Below are 14,633 nucleotides of genomic sequence, written 5' to 3'. Positions count from 1 at the left end.
ACAGCATTACCCATCACCTTTAATTAACTTAATTTATAAATCATTGACAAAGGCATTGGCAAGCTCCACTGACTTTCCTAACTGATTCTGAATCACAGTAATAAAAATAAGATATTCGTTATTTAAGTTTAAACTTTAAAATGCCAGTGTTTGAATGTTTCATTTTTAATTCATATCGACATTCTATCAATGTCATATTGACTTCAGTATAAAGGGAAGAGGAAAAACTGCGACGAAACCACACTTTCTGGAAAACTACACTTCCCAATAATTTTCACTACGGCTGCCCTCGTTAGTGCCTGATTAAAACAAAAAAGCCTCAGCTCTTTCACGCTACTATTGAACAGCATTTATTATTAAATTTATATCAGAAGCTATCACTAATATAAACTTTGAATTTCACCATATTTAGCACACAACCACATGACATTTATATACTTGTTGAGAAGTTAAAGGCGCTGCGCGTCACGCGGGTCGTTATGCGGAAGAGTCTCGGGGTTCTGATTATAGCCGAAGCAAAACTGTCGGATTTTCTTCAGCTCGCAATTGTTTCTGTCTTGCTCGAAAAGCCGGAGTCTCGCCATAGGCCCCAGCGGACCTACGTTTAAAGTCGAAATGTCGTCGGAAGAGTTTGAGAAGCTGCATGAGATGTACAGGTCGCTGTATGACGAGCTGAAGCTCATTCCGGAGAGGGCTTTGACCAGCCACGGAGGTAAACACCGTGAACACCCAACCAGCATAATTCATTTAAAACAGGTTCTGCGCTGTGTGCGTTGAATTTGTGCTGTCTCAAATGCAGAAGAGAGGAAGAAGCTGGTGAGGACATTTGACGAGAGACAGGGGGAGGCTGAGGAAGTGGTGAGTTACTGTCTGTTTACCTTTTAAATGCACTGAATTGGAAACGAGTCTCTCTAGGTTTGATAAACTCTGCACCCACATGCAGTTGCTTTCGTGACAATCTGTCATATATAAACCAACAACTCCAACGTACTTATTGGCATTTTATTTGATGGACCAACACAAAGCGGTGCATAATTGTAAGGCAGAAGGAAATGAATGCCAAATTAGAAATCTGGAAAGTGTGGAGTGCATTGCTATTCTGTCCATTTGGGCCAATGCTTTGTAGAGCCTTCCTTCTATGTCAGCAGCATAGATCACCATTTCACTGTCAATATTCAACAAAGATTTTGCGGTGTGCAGCCCTAATTTAACTCAATCCATCTTCTCATTAACTCTGATCTGCTTCTTTGGAACTGCCATCATTGCTCACTAGGTTAATCGGTTGCAGTGAATTGTATTTAGAGTGAAGGGGGATGAATACAAATGCCTTCCACAGTTTTTTTCAACATTTTTGTTGTCTAAACTCAAGCAGCCTTTCTTTCCATTTCATAAAAATGCCCTATTGATTGTACATATATTTAATTGATGCCAGTCAAATTGAATGTTTGTGTTGGCAAAGCAACAATATTTGTAAAAGCGGGGCGTGAATACTTGTTTTGGACACTGAAAATGTTCTGCCCCTTTAAATGAGAAACCTCGTAGCTGCAGAATAGGATGACTTCATCGTCTAGACCAGGGGTGTCAAACTCCAGTCCTCGAGGGCCACAAGTACAAAACACAGGAATGAAATGGCTTAATTACCTCCTCCTTGTGTTGATCAGTTCTCCAGAGCCTTGCTAATCACCTAATTATTCTATTCAGGTGGTGCAGCAGAGGCACATCTAAAAGTTGCAGGACACCGGCCCTCGAGGACTGGATGTTGACACCCCTGGTCTAGAGTGAGGGTGTCGAACTCATTTTCATTTTGGGCCGTATCAAAAATCTGAGCGTTCTTAAAAGGCCCGTTGTGCCACAATACATTGATAAAACCAATTAAATTGTTAAAATATCAATAAATAGCTGTTCCTTCAGGATTTTGTGATTGTTTTAATGTTTTTTTTAATTATAATTGCATATTCTGTGGTGCCAATTCAAAATGTTTGTAATTTTTACAATGTTTGCACTAATGCATGATGTTAAATGTGACTCTTTATCACTCACAGTTTTTAAGAAAATTTGCTGTAAAATCAGGAGAGAAAAAAAAGGGGCATTTGTTGATTTTTGTGTGAATTTTGTAGATTTGTGAAAAACTGGAGGGAATTATTTATGTAATTTGGAGTCTAGGGGGCCCCCATAAAAATCTACGGTGTGCCAGATTTGGCCCCCGGGCTTTGAGTTTGACGCATGCGGCCTAGAGAGTCAGATCTTCCTATGTTTCGTGGCATTGCTCGTCTTTTTTTTTTCCGCTCCAGTTACAAGGAATGGAAGAGGAGTTGCGTGGTGCTCCTTCTTCGTACAGAAACGCGATGAGTGCAAAGCTGCGCCTCTACCGCCGGGATCTCGGCAAGCTGCAGAGGGACATGAAAACCTCGGCGCCAGGGTTCAGCTCCTCGTCCCAGACAGTCCAGGGAAGCCATCCGAGCATTTACTCGTCTCAAAATCAACAAAGTGTGAGCATAAAAAAAAAACAAAAAAAAAACATTCACTTTGTTTTGGGTTTTTTTTGTCCAAATTGAATCTAATTCACCCTGTTTTGACGATGCTGCAGACACACTTGCAGTCCCAGAGAGCTCTTCTACTCCAGGGAACGGAGTACCTGAACAACGCCAGCCAGAGCATCGAGCGAAGCCAGCGCATCGCCGCCGAGACGGATCAGATCGGCACGGATATTATCGAGGAGCTGGGAGAGCAGCGGGAGCAGCTGGACCGGACCAGAGACAGAGTGAGTCATTTATGCAGGAAAATGTAGCCAGGTGGCAATGAGTGCATGATGGTAGAGGAGAAACTGACTGTGGTGTTGTTGCTAGATGACGACACGTCGAATGTACCTTATTTAAAAACGTGTTTTGGTTTTTCTCCGTTCAGCTAATGAATACAGGAGAGAACCTCAGCCGGAGTAGAAAAATCCTTCGTTCCATGTCACGACGGTGAGTAACACGACCCAGATTAACTCTCCAGTTAATATCACCACGTAAAGCAGCCTCAGCATAAATTCATCTTTTATTGATGTAGATTGCTTTTCAGCTTCCTCTAATTTTTACCTTTGTGTTTTTAAGCTGATAAGTTGATTTCCTTGGTAAAAGTTCATCGACAACGTAACCTTTGTGTGCTTCCTTCCCATCCCATAGCCTGATGACGAACAAGCTGCTGTTGGCCGTCATCATTCTGATGGAGCTGGGCATTCTGGGTGCTGTGATCTACCTGAAGTTCTTCCGAAAATGAAGAGAACAATGTCACCTGCAAACAGGCGGAGCTCTGAATCCAGAGCAAGCAAAATCCCGTGGACGTTAAACTAAACACTCTCTTTCAGCTGTTCGGTAGCAATAATACTACGAAGTGATGAACTTTTTCTAAGACTTGGTCTGTATCCATCGGCTATTGGGACGAGGGTGTTGAATATTCAAAGCCGCTAATGGGGCAAACCCGCAGAAACGACCCCGAACAGACATTTGCGCTCTTCTCGCCGTCTCTTAACGCCAGTGATGTCCAGCAGGACGATGATCTGGACATGTGCGCCGGGTGCCACGAAGCTGCATCAACCCTCCTTGCCTATCGTTGAAGGAAAGTGAAAACTGACAAGAGATAGAAATCAAAGAATTGACACCAGCAGACTTTGTTTTTGCGGCGTTGTGCCGGTTTTCCAAATCAGAGCAACGCCCCAAAACCATTAGATGCTGAATGTGAACTGGGAGTGAATGGAAGGCCTTCATGCAGCTGCTTTATTCCTACAGTAACTGTACATTGAATCAGTGTACTCTCAGGAGTCCTTATTTAAAAGTATTCATGTAATTAAAGATTGTATTTGACCTCAGATGGCATCGTATCCAGTGTTTTAAGAAGGATGAGACATCCACTGTGGATTTACTCACCGGTGGGGTAGTAACATTTGCTACTATGAGATTTACTCTCAAATAAGCGTTGATAAGGCTATTTCTGGTGTGCCGCGAGTGAAGCGGCACATCTGCTGCGGTGTTCCTCGGCAAGCTTTCCTGGAAACACGGCGAGAATAAAAACATGTTTGGTGACCTAGTTTTCTTTGCGCTGCCAATATGTGGCTTACACAACACGGTTTGCATGAGCCCACCTGAATTTTCCAGGTAAAGAAAAATGTTTCCTCGACTCACAAATCCGTTCAAGTTGTTGATATCAGGAGCTTTCTGCATCTTGAGGTTTTATTTTTAATAAATAAATATAATTTTTTTTCAAATGTAATATTTTAATATTTAATTAAATACAATAAATATTTAATGTGTTTAATTTTTAATTAAAATATTAAAAAATGTTGTAATTTCTTTAAAATAAAAATATATTTAAGATTTTTTTTTTGTTTTACTATTTTTTTAGGTTTTATCTTCAGGGTGTAGATTCAGCATAATCAAATATTTCACCATATATGTCCAGAAAATGTAGTTTCAGCCTAAAAGTGAAGGCCACAAACTACTACAGGTCTAATAATATAAATATATGTATTTTTTTTTCTCCCAGCATTTCAGTGAATGCTTAATGTTGTCTTCGTGACATTCACAGACAACATTGTCAGGTTGTCGCATTTTGAGTCCTCCGTCTGTGTCTTTTTGGACTTTCAAGAGCATTTTCCTGAACTAAATCTGCTGAAGAATGTGTTCAGCTCATTTGTTCTGTCCATACTTCCAGCTTTCTGATCCTCCTTTTGCTAGAAGCCTGTGAGCTTCTCCATCAATCTCACTGTTCTGGTGGGGATGTTGTTGTCCACACAGACGTTGATGTAATCAGTCACACACTCAGTCCTCTCCAGGCGGCTGGCAAAGAGCGATCCAATCTGTTGCATAACAAAATTCCACGAGAGAGCTAAGGGTTTCCTAGCCACAAGTCCAAACCCCTGACCTGTTGTCAAGGACAACAATATCGTCCCCACTCGGGCTTATTTGGCAACAAAGATATTGCTGGACGCAAGAGTCTAGAAATTGAAGTATTTTCTAGTTTTGAATAAGTAAGGATAGACAAAAAGAAAAATAAGACACTCCCTGAAGTGTTTGTCCATCTATCAGTCAATATGTCCATCCATTGGTCAAGCTTTCTCTACCGTCCATCCATCATCAGTCATACTAATCAGCCACCAATCCGTCCGTCTATCCTTCCTTACAGGAATAAGGTACTGACTGAACTTTGAAAACCAGAGACTGGGAGGGTAAAAATTTAGATTTAGATTGAACAGGAATCTTCTGTACAATTTGTTACTATTGCTAATAAAAAAAAGAAAATCATTTCAAACACATCAGTTCTTCCATTGCACAAATAGGTCTAAGAATTACAGTGACAGTGATTTCAGATGGACTCTTTCCCAGTTTTTCTTGCGTTTATAACACAACCTTAAATTAAGATTCCCTTCATATAAGGGGACCTTATTTACAGTCCCCTTAAATAAAGTCCGTATCCATTTGTGCCAAACCGTATCCGTTTGTGGCAGCACAATAACATTAAGAAAGACACAAACAGCCCAATGTATGGTTTGAGTTGCTCCTTTTCTCTAATGTTAGACTTTTCGTCTAACAGACTTTTGATCGCAGAGATGGTTGGGCCATAATTTCATGAAACTAAAAATAAAGAGACAACAGATGTATACAAACCAACATTTATTCACACTCATCATAGAAGACCAAAATAAGTTCTCTTTGCAAATAATCATTAAGTCTTCATCTTAAAGTAGAAGCAACAAGCCGCCACGAGTCTTTCCCCCAGCGTTTGACTGAATGCTAAATGTTGTTTTGTTTTTTTGTTGTTGTTTTTAATAATCTTTTAAATATTTAAAGTGCATGTACTGCTACCATTGTAAACTCAATACAGTAACCACAGCTGGTCCAAAAGTAATAAGTGATGTTACTACAGCAGTTTTAAACTATCTGGCACAGCCACGAAACAATAAGAGTCCACATCAGACTGTGAACTTTAAAGAAAGTGAAACTATTTCATGCCTTTGAGGCCAGTACCTCCTAATATTTTAAAACACTCCATACAAATAAACAAAAGTGGATTAGTATTGCTTTTCAGATAAGCAGCAGTTTCATCAAACCGTCCAGTCCTTACAAATCATGTTACAGGCTTTCCTCAGCATGACCAACATGAAGACACTTAAAGCCCTTTCGTTTTGTTCTTTTGCTTACGGATCCAGAAATTCCCTCGCTTTCCACCAGAGTTTAAACAACTGCAGAAAGTAAAAACAATGGAATGGTCAGTCATGGCTTAAAGTTCAGAAAGATTTCGATTCTCAGAGCTCTCAGAGGCAGAGCTGCTCCGTGTCGCTTTTCTCCGCAGGGCTGGAGGCGTGAGCGCCCTCTCTCGTCTGGCCCAGAGACGACGCGATGACGTCCACCGCTAAGGACGCGGTGGCCTCCACCGCTTCCTGGTTTGCCCCCAGGATGGGGTTCACTTCCACCAGGTCGATGGCCGACAGCAGACCTACGCATCGACACAGGAACATGTTGGACTCCAAACGTCGAGGATCTATATAGTGATATAGGACCGTTGTTGCAGACGCCGGTACCTGTGTTGTGAATCTCTTCTGTCAGGTAGATCCCCTCTCTGTAGGTCAATCCACCGTTGACCGGCGTTCCTGTGGCAGGAGCCAGAGACGGGTCAAACGCATCAATGTCGAAGCTTAAGTGGATCGGTCGCTGTTTCCTGCGGGTAATGACAAAAGGTGAATTCAAGGTGTCTTCGAATTCAATCAGCACACCGATCGTGATCAGTAAGTATTCGCTACCTTGCCAGAAGATGGTCCAGAGCGACTTCCATGACCCTCTGGATGCCTAGTCTGTCAATATCCCTCATGGTGAAGTACTGGATGCCCAGGCTCTTTAGGATGTGGCTGAAACAAAGCGTACCAATAAAGTTTTTTGCAATGCTTGCTTGAAGGAAAAAAATCTGTTGCACGTGAAAGATATTTTAAGTAGAAGGGGGTGCAGGGGAACTCACTGCTCTCCAGGGTCGACGTCCCGGAGTCCGATGTACACCAGATCCCGTGAAGAGAGGAACGGTTTAGTCCAGGAGAATCCAGGGATGTCAGGCATCTGGGTGTGCAGATGGAAACAATGTTATTAAATTCATAACAAGAACTCTGTTGAACAAGGAAATAAGAGAAATAAATAACCCAGAATTTTTCAGGATTTTGATTTAAAAAATGTATTTTTTTTTTAATCTGTAAACTGGTGTGTGTGTGTTTGTCTTCAGCCATTTTTATTTCAGTGCCCCTAGATTACATGATCTCTTCAATAAGTAGACTCCACACCAGATGCCTTACGTTCCTTGGCCTACATACAAGATGCTGTCTGTGCTAGAAAAATGACACTGGAAGTCCCAAAACTGCTATGTTGGTGGCAGGATCTGCCGTGGGACGAGGAATGAGGAAGTTCTTCAGAGGTGAAGATCAGATAAAAGAAGATAAATGCCGACAAATACTAAAATCTGTGGAGCCGCAACAAAATGCTTAGGATGAAAAAGCACATTCCAGAAACACAAACACTTCCCACATTTTGGATTTGAGTTTGTGAAAAATGTAAAAAAACAAACAAAAAAAAAACTATTTTTGCAAAGTACTTTGCGTTGTTGTGTTGGTTTCTCACATAAAACACCAAACTTAAAGGTAATGGTTTTAAAGTGACATATGCAAAAGGTTCAAGGGCTATGAATACTTTTGCGAGCTATTGTATTGCTTGAAGTTATGACTGGGCGTTAAGGTAGTTGTAGATGGAAAGAATAATAAAAAAAAAAGGGTAAATTTCCCAGAAAATTTGTCCGGAGAATCTGAGATTTTCTGGACAAAGCAAGGAGTTCCAAAACTCGAAAATTTGTTTGTGAAAAACTCAAAAATTCTGAGATTAATCCCCAAAGTTTCCCAGAAAAGAACCTTGGACGTTTCTGCGTATTAAAAGTTGAACGTTTGCTTATTGAAGATCAGAAATTTTGAGATTCATTTGAGAAATTTTTGAGAAAAAAAGTTGGAAATTCAAAAGTAAAACAATTTCAGCTTTTTCAGACTCTATTTCTGTTTTTTTTTTCTAGAAAATCTTCAACTTTTGAAGCTCAGAAATATCTTGGCCTGAGTTTTCTTTTTCACAGATATTTGTCATTACTTTTTATTATTATTATTATTTCTACCTACAATAAATGAACCCTGATATGCAGACCTGTAAGACCTTTCGCCACCCCTCACCTTGTCCTGCAGCTCTTTGAGCATGAACGCCACCGGCTGGCCGTGGAGGTTTCCTGTCGGCGACGTCATGGGCGTGTTTATATCTGCATGAGCGTCGACCCAGATGACACACAGATCGGGGCACTGCTGGGCGTGGCCGCTCACTGATCCAATGGCGAGGCTGGAAAAGGCGAGAAGCGGTCGTAAATGCTTCTCCGCGCAGAATATTCTGTGCTCCGTGAAGAGCTGTTTCTTTTTTCTCCTTTCTCTTTTTGGAGATTAATACCTGTGGTCTCCCCCCAACATGACCAGAGTGTGCCCGGCGCCGACGGCTCTGCTCACTGCGCGGGAGAGCTTTTGGCTGGCGCCGCCCACGCTTCTCGGGGACTTCACGTCCATGTGGGGCTCGTCCGTCTCCGGGAGGTGGAAGCTGAGGTCCCCGAAGTCATGAACAGAGTAGTCTGAGAAAATGAAATATACCGTCATTCTCCATCATGAGCCGGACAAAAGCTGCAGGACGCAACTTTTATTTTAAAAATATATATTTTCTTTTTACATATTTGTTAAAACTTTCAATATGTCTTGACAGTTTGTGAAACTCTCTCATTAGAAGTGACACCTCTTCCAGTTAACGGCTATTTCACACGATCCATGTCACATCACAACAGCACTGCCATCAGTAAGTACAGTTTTACTTTCCCTTGTCGTCGTTTAGTTTTAGAATAATTAAAGTCTTAAAAACCGAAAAATTTTGTGCCGTAAACCAAACGTGTCGTTCGAAGCAGATAAACGCAAAAAAACAAAGCTCCAGCCGCCCCAGAAAAGAAACTGCCCTGGACCGCCGCCCGTATCAGAAACCGCTCACTAATTGCAGAGCATGAAACCCGCAACCCCTTAATTGTTCAATGCAATCTGGACAGTTGCACCGTGTGAACACCAGGTGTCAGACGCCTCCTCCCAGGGATTTGCCTGACCCTACAGCCCTTAAGAGGGTTTAGTCACCAGCTGCCAGTGGAACATTAGTGACGGGGCACTTTCCACTTGTCCTTATTCCCACTCGGGTTTCAGTGACGGAGCCTCGCACCGTGCAAAGTTGCTGCAGACTTAAGAACTTGAAGAAGAAAAAACACAAACCCCCGAACTCCAGGGAGGATGATAGACTGTGAACAATTTGCCATGTTTAAAGGCCAACAGGGTTGAAAACATAAACCCTGTTAGCGGTGTCAGATTACTCTGCTGATCTGAGGGCTCCCTGCCTGGTTGATTACTATTCATGAGGCAGGACAGGAATAGCTTTGACCTGATGCAACAGCGAGCATCTCTTGCAGGACAGACCGAGAAGAGTGTGGACGATCTATCTGCTGGTTCTGTTCGATCCGGTTCAAATCACCATCTGTTACATCATGCTGTTTATTGCTCAGAAGATCTTGCTATGATTGCTGAGGCACAAATACACAAGACACTGTATGAACAACCGGCTTTCAGGTTCAGGGATGGTACGATATGTAGTTCGGTTGGTGTTCAGTTGCAGATACTGGACTAACATTCCTGACGCTGCAGCTGGGGCTTTTTTGCCGCTGGGAGGCTAATTTTCACTCCAGTTGTCTTAAACTTCAATGAGTTGAGATCTTTTGATGAAGAAGTGGAGAAAAATCTTTTCGTGTTGCCCATTTTTACACAGTGTACTTGCCGCTGTCTACAGAAAAGAAAGACTTTCATTCGCAATTCTTCATAATAGTTGTATCATCAGATAGCCCTGCTAATTATGATGGCAGTTGTTTGCATGTGCGCTTAAATCGTCCTGCTGACTGCAATGCTAACCTATTATTGGTTTCATTACTTTAAGCACACTACAACAGAAACATTGACATCAGTAGGACTGAACATTTCCTAAGAAACTACTTATAACTGCTATTTCTCAAGACCAAATATTAGAAAGTTTATGATGCAAATTGAACCTGTCTAGACACGTGAGGAGTGAATTGGGTACAATTTGTTTTCACGAGGCCTGGCTTAAAACCCGACTCTGCTCACAAGCTTTGAAACTATGTTGGACTTACTCTGTAAAAGTCAATATCCAACACATGCAACTTTCCCTTCTGATTACATCCGATGTCTGGAAGCAACAGTCGGTCGGATTACTTGGCAGTCGTTGCCAATTTGAAAGCAAACACAGCTATGAAGGCTATTATATAATTTCACAGAGCCACTGCCATCCAAGACATTGGATCCGTTCGCCTTCTTTATTTATAGCCGTACAGTCAGAGGTACTGAACAGGTGACGACTGCCATACGTTTTATTTCAATCAATTTCAGTAAATACTGTTGAATATTCTCCAAGTGGAGGTGCTACGTCCAAAAAACTCAATTACATTGGAAATAAAATACTTACTAATGTCTTTTTTTTTCCTTTAGAGCCTGTCCTTCCAAACCATAAACAAATACATACAAACATATTTAAATCTATTTGCGTACCTATTCTAGATTCCTATATATTGACATGCATTTTTAGTCATGCTTATAGTTTTTCAGTATTTTTTTTTTTCTGTTTACTCTGGTAACCAAACAACAACATTTTGTTGCCAGATTTGCTGTCGTGTCTGTGTGCATTGACATTAAAGTACATCAATCAAGATGGGGCGTACACCGTTTCAATGACAACCCCGGCTAAGAGCGACGCTTCTCTCAGAACTGCCGGTTTAGGGTTGAGGAGCGCATCTTGCTAGCAAGCGAGGGCTGTCGCTGAGGTAGCTAAAGCTGGATACAAACCTGTTTTGACTCAAACCAAACTTGTTCAACTACATTACTTAACGCCTTTGAGTTCAAAAGTAACATTTTATTGCTATATTGATGACTGACAAATGTATTTTCCTGTGAAGTCTCGCGCATCGACGAGATTAAAGCGTGTTCGCACGTGAATTTTTTAACGTTTCGCTGAAAAATGGAAAAAATTGTTTTCATTTTTAACAGGCGACGGCGTGTGAACCCAGTGACCCGTGTACGTTCTCTGCTGACTTGATGTTCTTATGATCATATATAAGACTGTTACTACACAATAAAAAGCTTTGTTTTTTGGGGGGGGGGTTAGGTTGTGTTGCACAGAAATACATCAACTTTTAGTGAAAGTAGTTGAGGTAGTTCCGGCGCTGAATAAAAAGTTTCCATATCCATCTTTAGGTGGTTTAGCGAGTGCCGTTTCAGGTTCAATTCAAATATACTAGATTGCTCCTAAAGGGAAATTAAAATGCTCCTATAATTCAAAATTTCATAAATAGTACACTTAAACTTTTTTTTAACTACTTTAGTACCATTTTTGCATTATTCATAAATAATTTTAGAAATATGTTTCACGTTTGTTTCAGTACTTCAAAGAGTCAGAGAAAGTGTCATAAATTCACTGGACGACCCAGCAGAGAAGATCCCCTCCATCCATAAACCATGTTTGTATTCTCTAAAGATTACAGTTGTAAAACTGCCCTTAACAATCTGATCAGCCGTATTTCATATCGATCGACACAATCCTTAGGTTTTAAATGCACAATAACGACGACTGTTCTGAATCAGATGCTACAAACTTGTCGTTTATTAAATATTTCGCACTTAAGAGACCAAATAAAAAAACAGAATAACTTTGATTTGATTTTGTTGTAGTAGATTGTGCATTTGGCCCATTTTACACACCTGTTTCCACATTGCAGAAGCAAAAGATATTGAAGTTGCTAACTTGTTTATTGTCTCCAGATATTACTCTCAAATAGTCAAGCAACACGCCACACTCGGATACCGATCGCCATTTTTTAAAAAATGCTAGTTAACTAGAGCATTTTTTCTTGTTTACTATTCGTTTAAGGTTAAAATCAGCTAACAGGAACAAAGACTTTATGCAAGCTAACTACAAATGATGCTAATAAAAGTTGGCACAGGGCTGCTTGAACGGTGATGTATCTGGTTTTGCCATGTTGGCACTGAGGGACCCGTTATAAAAACCTGTTTAGGACCCTCAAAAAAGACTTGGGCCGGCCCTGGTCATCCCAACCATCAGTTTACAGGGGAAGTCGGTTTACTCATTTAACTGTAAATAGAAATGATGAAGACTGGGGTTTTTTTGGGGAGGGGTTTCCCTTCCAAGAGAGCAACAAATGTGAACCACTTTGCGTTGATCTAACGCACAAAATCCCTGTTCCTTGTGTTTTAATGATGCTCAAAATGGTGGGAGTCGCTTGGCAAGGCAGTGAAATACACAACATCCGCGTACTGTCACGCTTTGGTCGCCTGTGTCATTGATCCGATATTAATCGTGATGCACAGCATCGTGACAGAAGACAATCGCGGTTTTTTTGGTTTGTTTTTTTCTGATTGAGGCGTTCGATTTGTCCACCCGCTGCAGCTGCTGTTGGACTTATGGTCCGAAAACAGTGGCAACAGTGACAATATAAATAAAATAAAAAAAAAAAGAAAAGAAAAAACAAAGCTCAGCAATGAGTCACCTTCCAAACATCTGCAAACGCGTGAGGAAATACTGACAAGTGGATTTCAAATTGAGAGAAAAAAAACTCACAACGTGTGTAACCACCACCACCCTATCCCCCGGGTAAAAACGTCCGCGGTGGTGAAACAACAAACAAACAAATCAGAGCAAATCAAAACGTAAGACGGCGCCTCATTTCTACACGCGAGTGTGTGTATATTTATCCCGTCTCGTGGTGATGTAACAAGTTCGGAGTAAAACCGGATGTAGAAGTTCAGACAGCAGGCGTTGCATAACTCTGCGCAGCCGGCCCGCTGTTACAGTTCCGACCTTCCCCGCTTTCGTCCCACCTACCCAAGCTGGACAGCCTCTCGACGAGACCCGCGTCTCTGATAACTTTGGGTCCGTGCTCCACTCCTCCTCTTTTCTGTGTAGAAGAGAGAGGGGGGAAAAAACAAGAGAATGAATCGACGGATACATGAATGAGTGACAGTGATGGGTAAGCGCGAGAGCGCTCCTCTACCTGTCCTTTGGAGAACGGGGCTCCCAGTATGGCCACAGACTGAGCCCTGCTTTGCTGGCAGGTTTGTCTAAGTTGAGTCCGGAGGAGACGGGAGAGCAGTCCTCTCAGAGCCATTTTTCTCCTTCTATTATCCTCGCCGCGACAAATAAATACAGAATAAAATGAATAAATAAAACCAAACCCTCGGTGTCTTCAGTCACGGAGCGAAGGGTTCCGATGGAAGCCCGGCGGAGAGTTCAGCTGGTGGATGCTGTGCTGTCGGTGCCGGATGGAGAGGGAGGAGGGGAGGGGGAGTGGGTTTTATTGCGTCCGACGCCTGTTTAATATTCATGAGGTTTGAGCGCGAGACACGCAGAAGTGGGCGCAGCGGAGCCAACGCGCCCTAATTTAATCACTCAAACAACCGCAGGTTTACATACCTGCTGTCTGTGTTGGCAGCGGGTTATGTGTTTCAACTTGAGTTTATCAAAGAGAGGGGGAGCGAGGGAGGGGTGCTCTGGTTTTATTTATATTCTCTGACGTCACGTTGAGTGACGCACATTCGAGCTGACCAATAGCAGTCGTCGGAATCGGTGGGATCGTCTTTTTGTGTGTGTGTGTGTGTATGTGTGTGCGTGTGTGTGTGTTTGTGTTTGTGTGTGCGCGCGCGCGTGTGGGCGGGGTGGGGGCGTGTCTGGGGGCGTGTCTTTTCTTTTAATGCAAATTATAGGCCGAGCTCTTTTTTCATTCTGTTCCACGTGGGTCATGGAGCTCTGATCTACCTCCCTGTCATCAAAGTGGAAATTTCCAGACGGTACCGCACAACTCAGTGGGCCCGGCCCGGGCGAGCACGTGGCCGACAATTCAGATTGCAAAACATTATGATATGTTGGTAAAAACACGCGAGCATCCGCACACTTCTGTCATCCGGAGGGAGAAGAGCAATTCACGTTTTTTTGCACCGCCGTACAGTGACTCTGCAGAATCATGACGGGGAACGAGATTTGAATTTGAAATGTATTTAGTTGTGTTCATTTTAACAATGTTTTGAATTCAAACTCATAAAGCGAGCTGGGTTTTGATGCATTTAGAGTTGAGATTGGCATTTACAGCGTCGTCTTTTATGATGGATTTTGAATAAGGATGCGTTCATGATGCAATCCATGCAAAAATCGGTAAACTGTCTTAAACATTTTTTTTCTGAGTTTTCTTTTTATTTATTTATTTGTACATATTTTAAATAATAAAAAAAGTAAAATCTTGAGGGTTTTGCAAGATATAAAGACAACATGGGGAACAAGATCATAACAAATAAACCTTGGATCCAAAGTTAGAACCATTTGGGCCAAAGCGATGCGATAACAGTATCGTGCATGATTCTCGCTCCTTTTTAAATCTTCAGTGTAAGAAGTTGCATTTGTTAAAAATGATCTTTTAGATCAGAGGCTTAATCAAGA

General features: G+C 41.9%; 2 protein-coding genes across 2 annotated transcripts; one reads left to right on the top strand and one right to left on the bottom strand.

The window, feature by feature from the left end:
- Positions 1-490: 490 nt before the first annotated feature.
- vti1b (vesicle transport through interaction with t-SNAREs 1B) lies at positions 491-3,850 on the top strand. The gene is made up of 6 exons (XM_055057079.1): positions 491-712; positions 800-858; positions 2,292-2,489; positions 2,588-2,761; positions 2,905-2,966; positions 3,168-3,850. The coding sequence occupies exons 1-6, from the start codon at positions 616-618 to the stop codon at positions 3,259-3,261; spliced, it is 684 nt and encodes a 227-aa protein (XP_054913054.1). The 5' UTR covers positions 491-615; the 3' UTR covers positions 3,262-3,850.
- Positions 3,851-5,634: 1,784 nt separating this feature from the next.
- arg2 (arginase 2) lies at positions 5,635-13,652 on the bottom strand. Its single transcript, XM_055057286.1, has 8 exons — positions 13,198-13,652; positions 13,029-13,101; positions 8,493-8,667; positions 8,228-8,387; positions 6,991-7,085; positions 6,779-6,883; positions 6,560-6,696; positions 5,635-6,474 (listed from the first exon to the last, which is right to left on the bottom strand). Exons 1-8 carry the CDS (start codon positions 13,309-13,311, stop codon positions 6,293-6,295), a joined length of 1,041 nt encoding a protein of 346 aa, XP_054913261.1. The 5' UTR covers positions 13,312-13,652; the 3' UTR covers positions 5,635-6,292.
- Positions 13,653-14,633: the final 981 nt, after the last annotated feature.

This window comes from Poeciliopsis prolifica, unplaced genomic scaffold, assembly GCF_027474105.1.
Source record: "Poeciliopsis prolifica strain line A6 unplaced genomic scaffold, Auburn_PproV2 SCAFFOLD047, whole genome shotgun sequence".
Taxonomy (NCBI): Eukaryota; Metazoa; Chordata; class Actinopteri; order Cyprinodontiformes; family Poeciliidae; genus Poeciliopsis; species Poeciliopsis prolifica.
The sequence above is the reverse complement of the archived record's forward strand: the minus strand, read 5'-3'. Positions and strand labels throughout refer to the sequence as shown.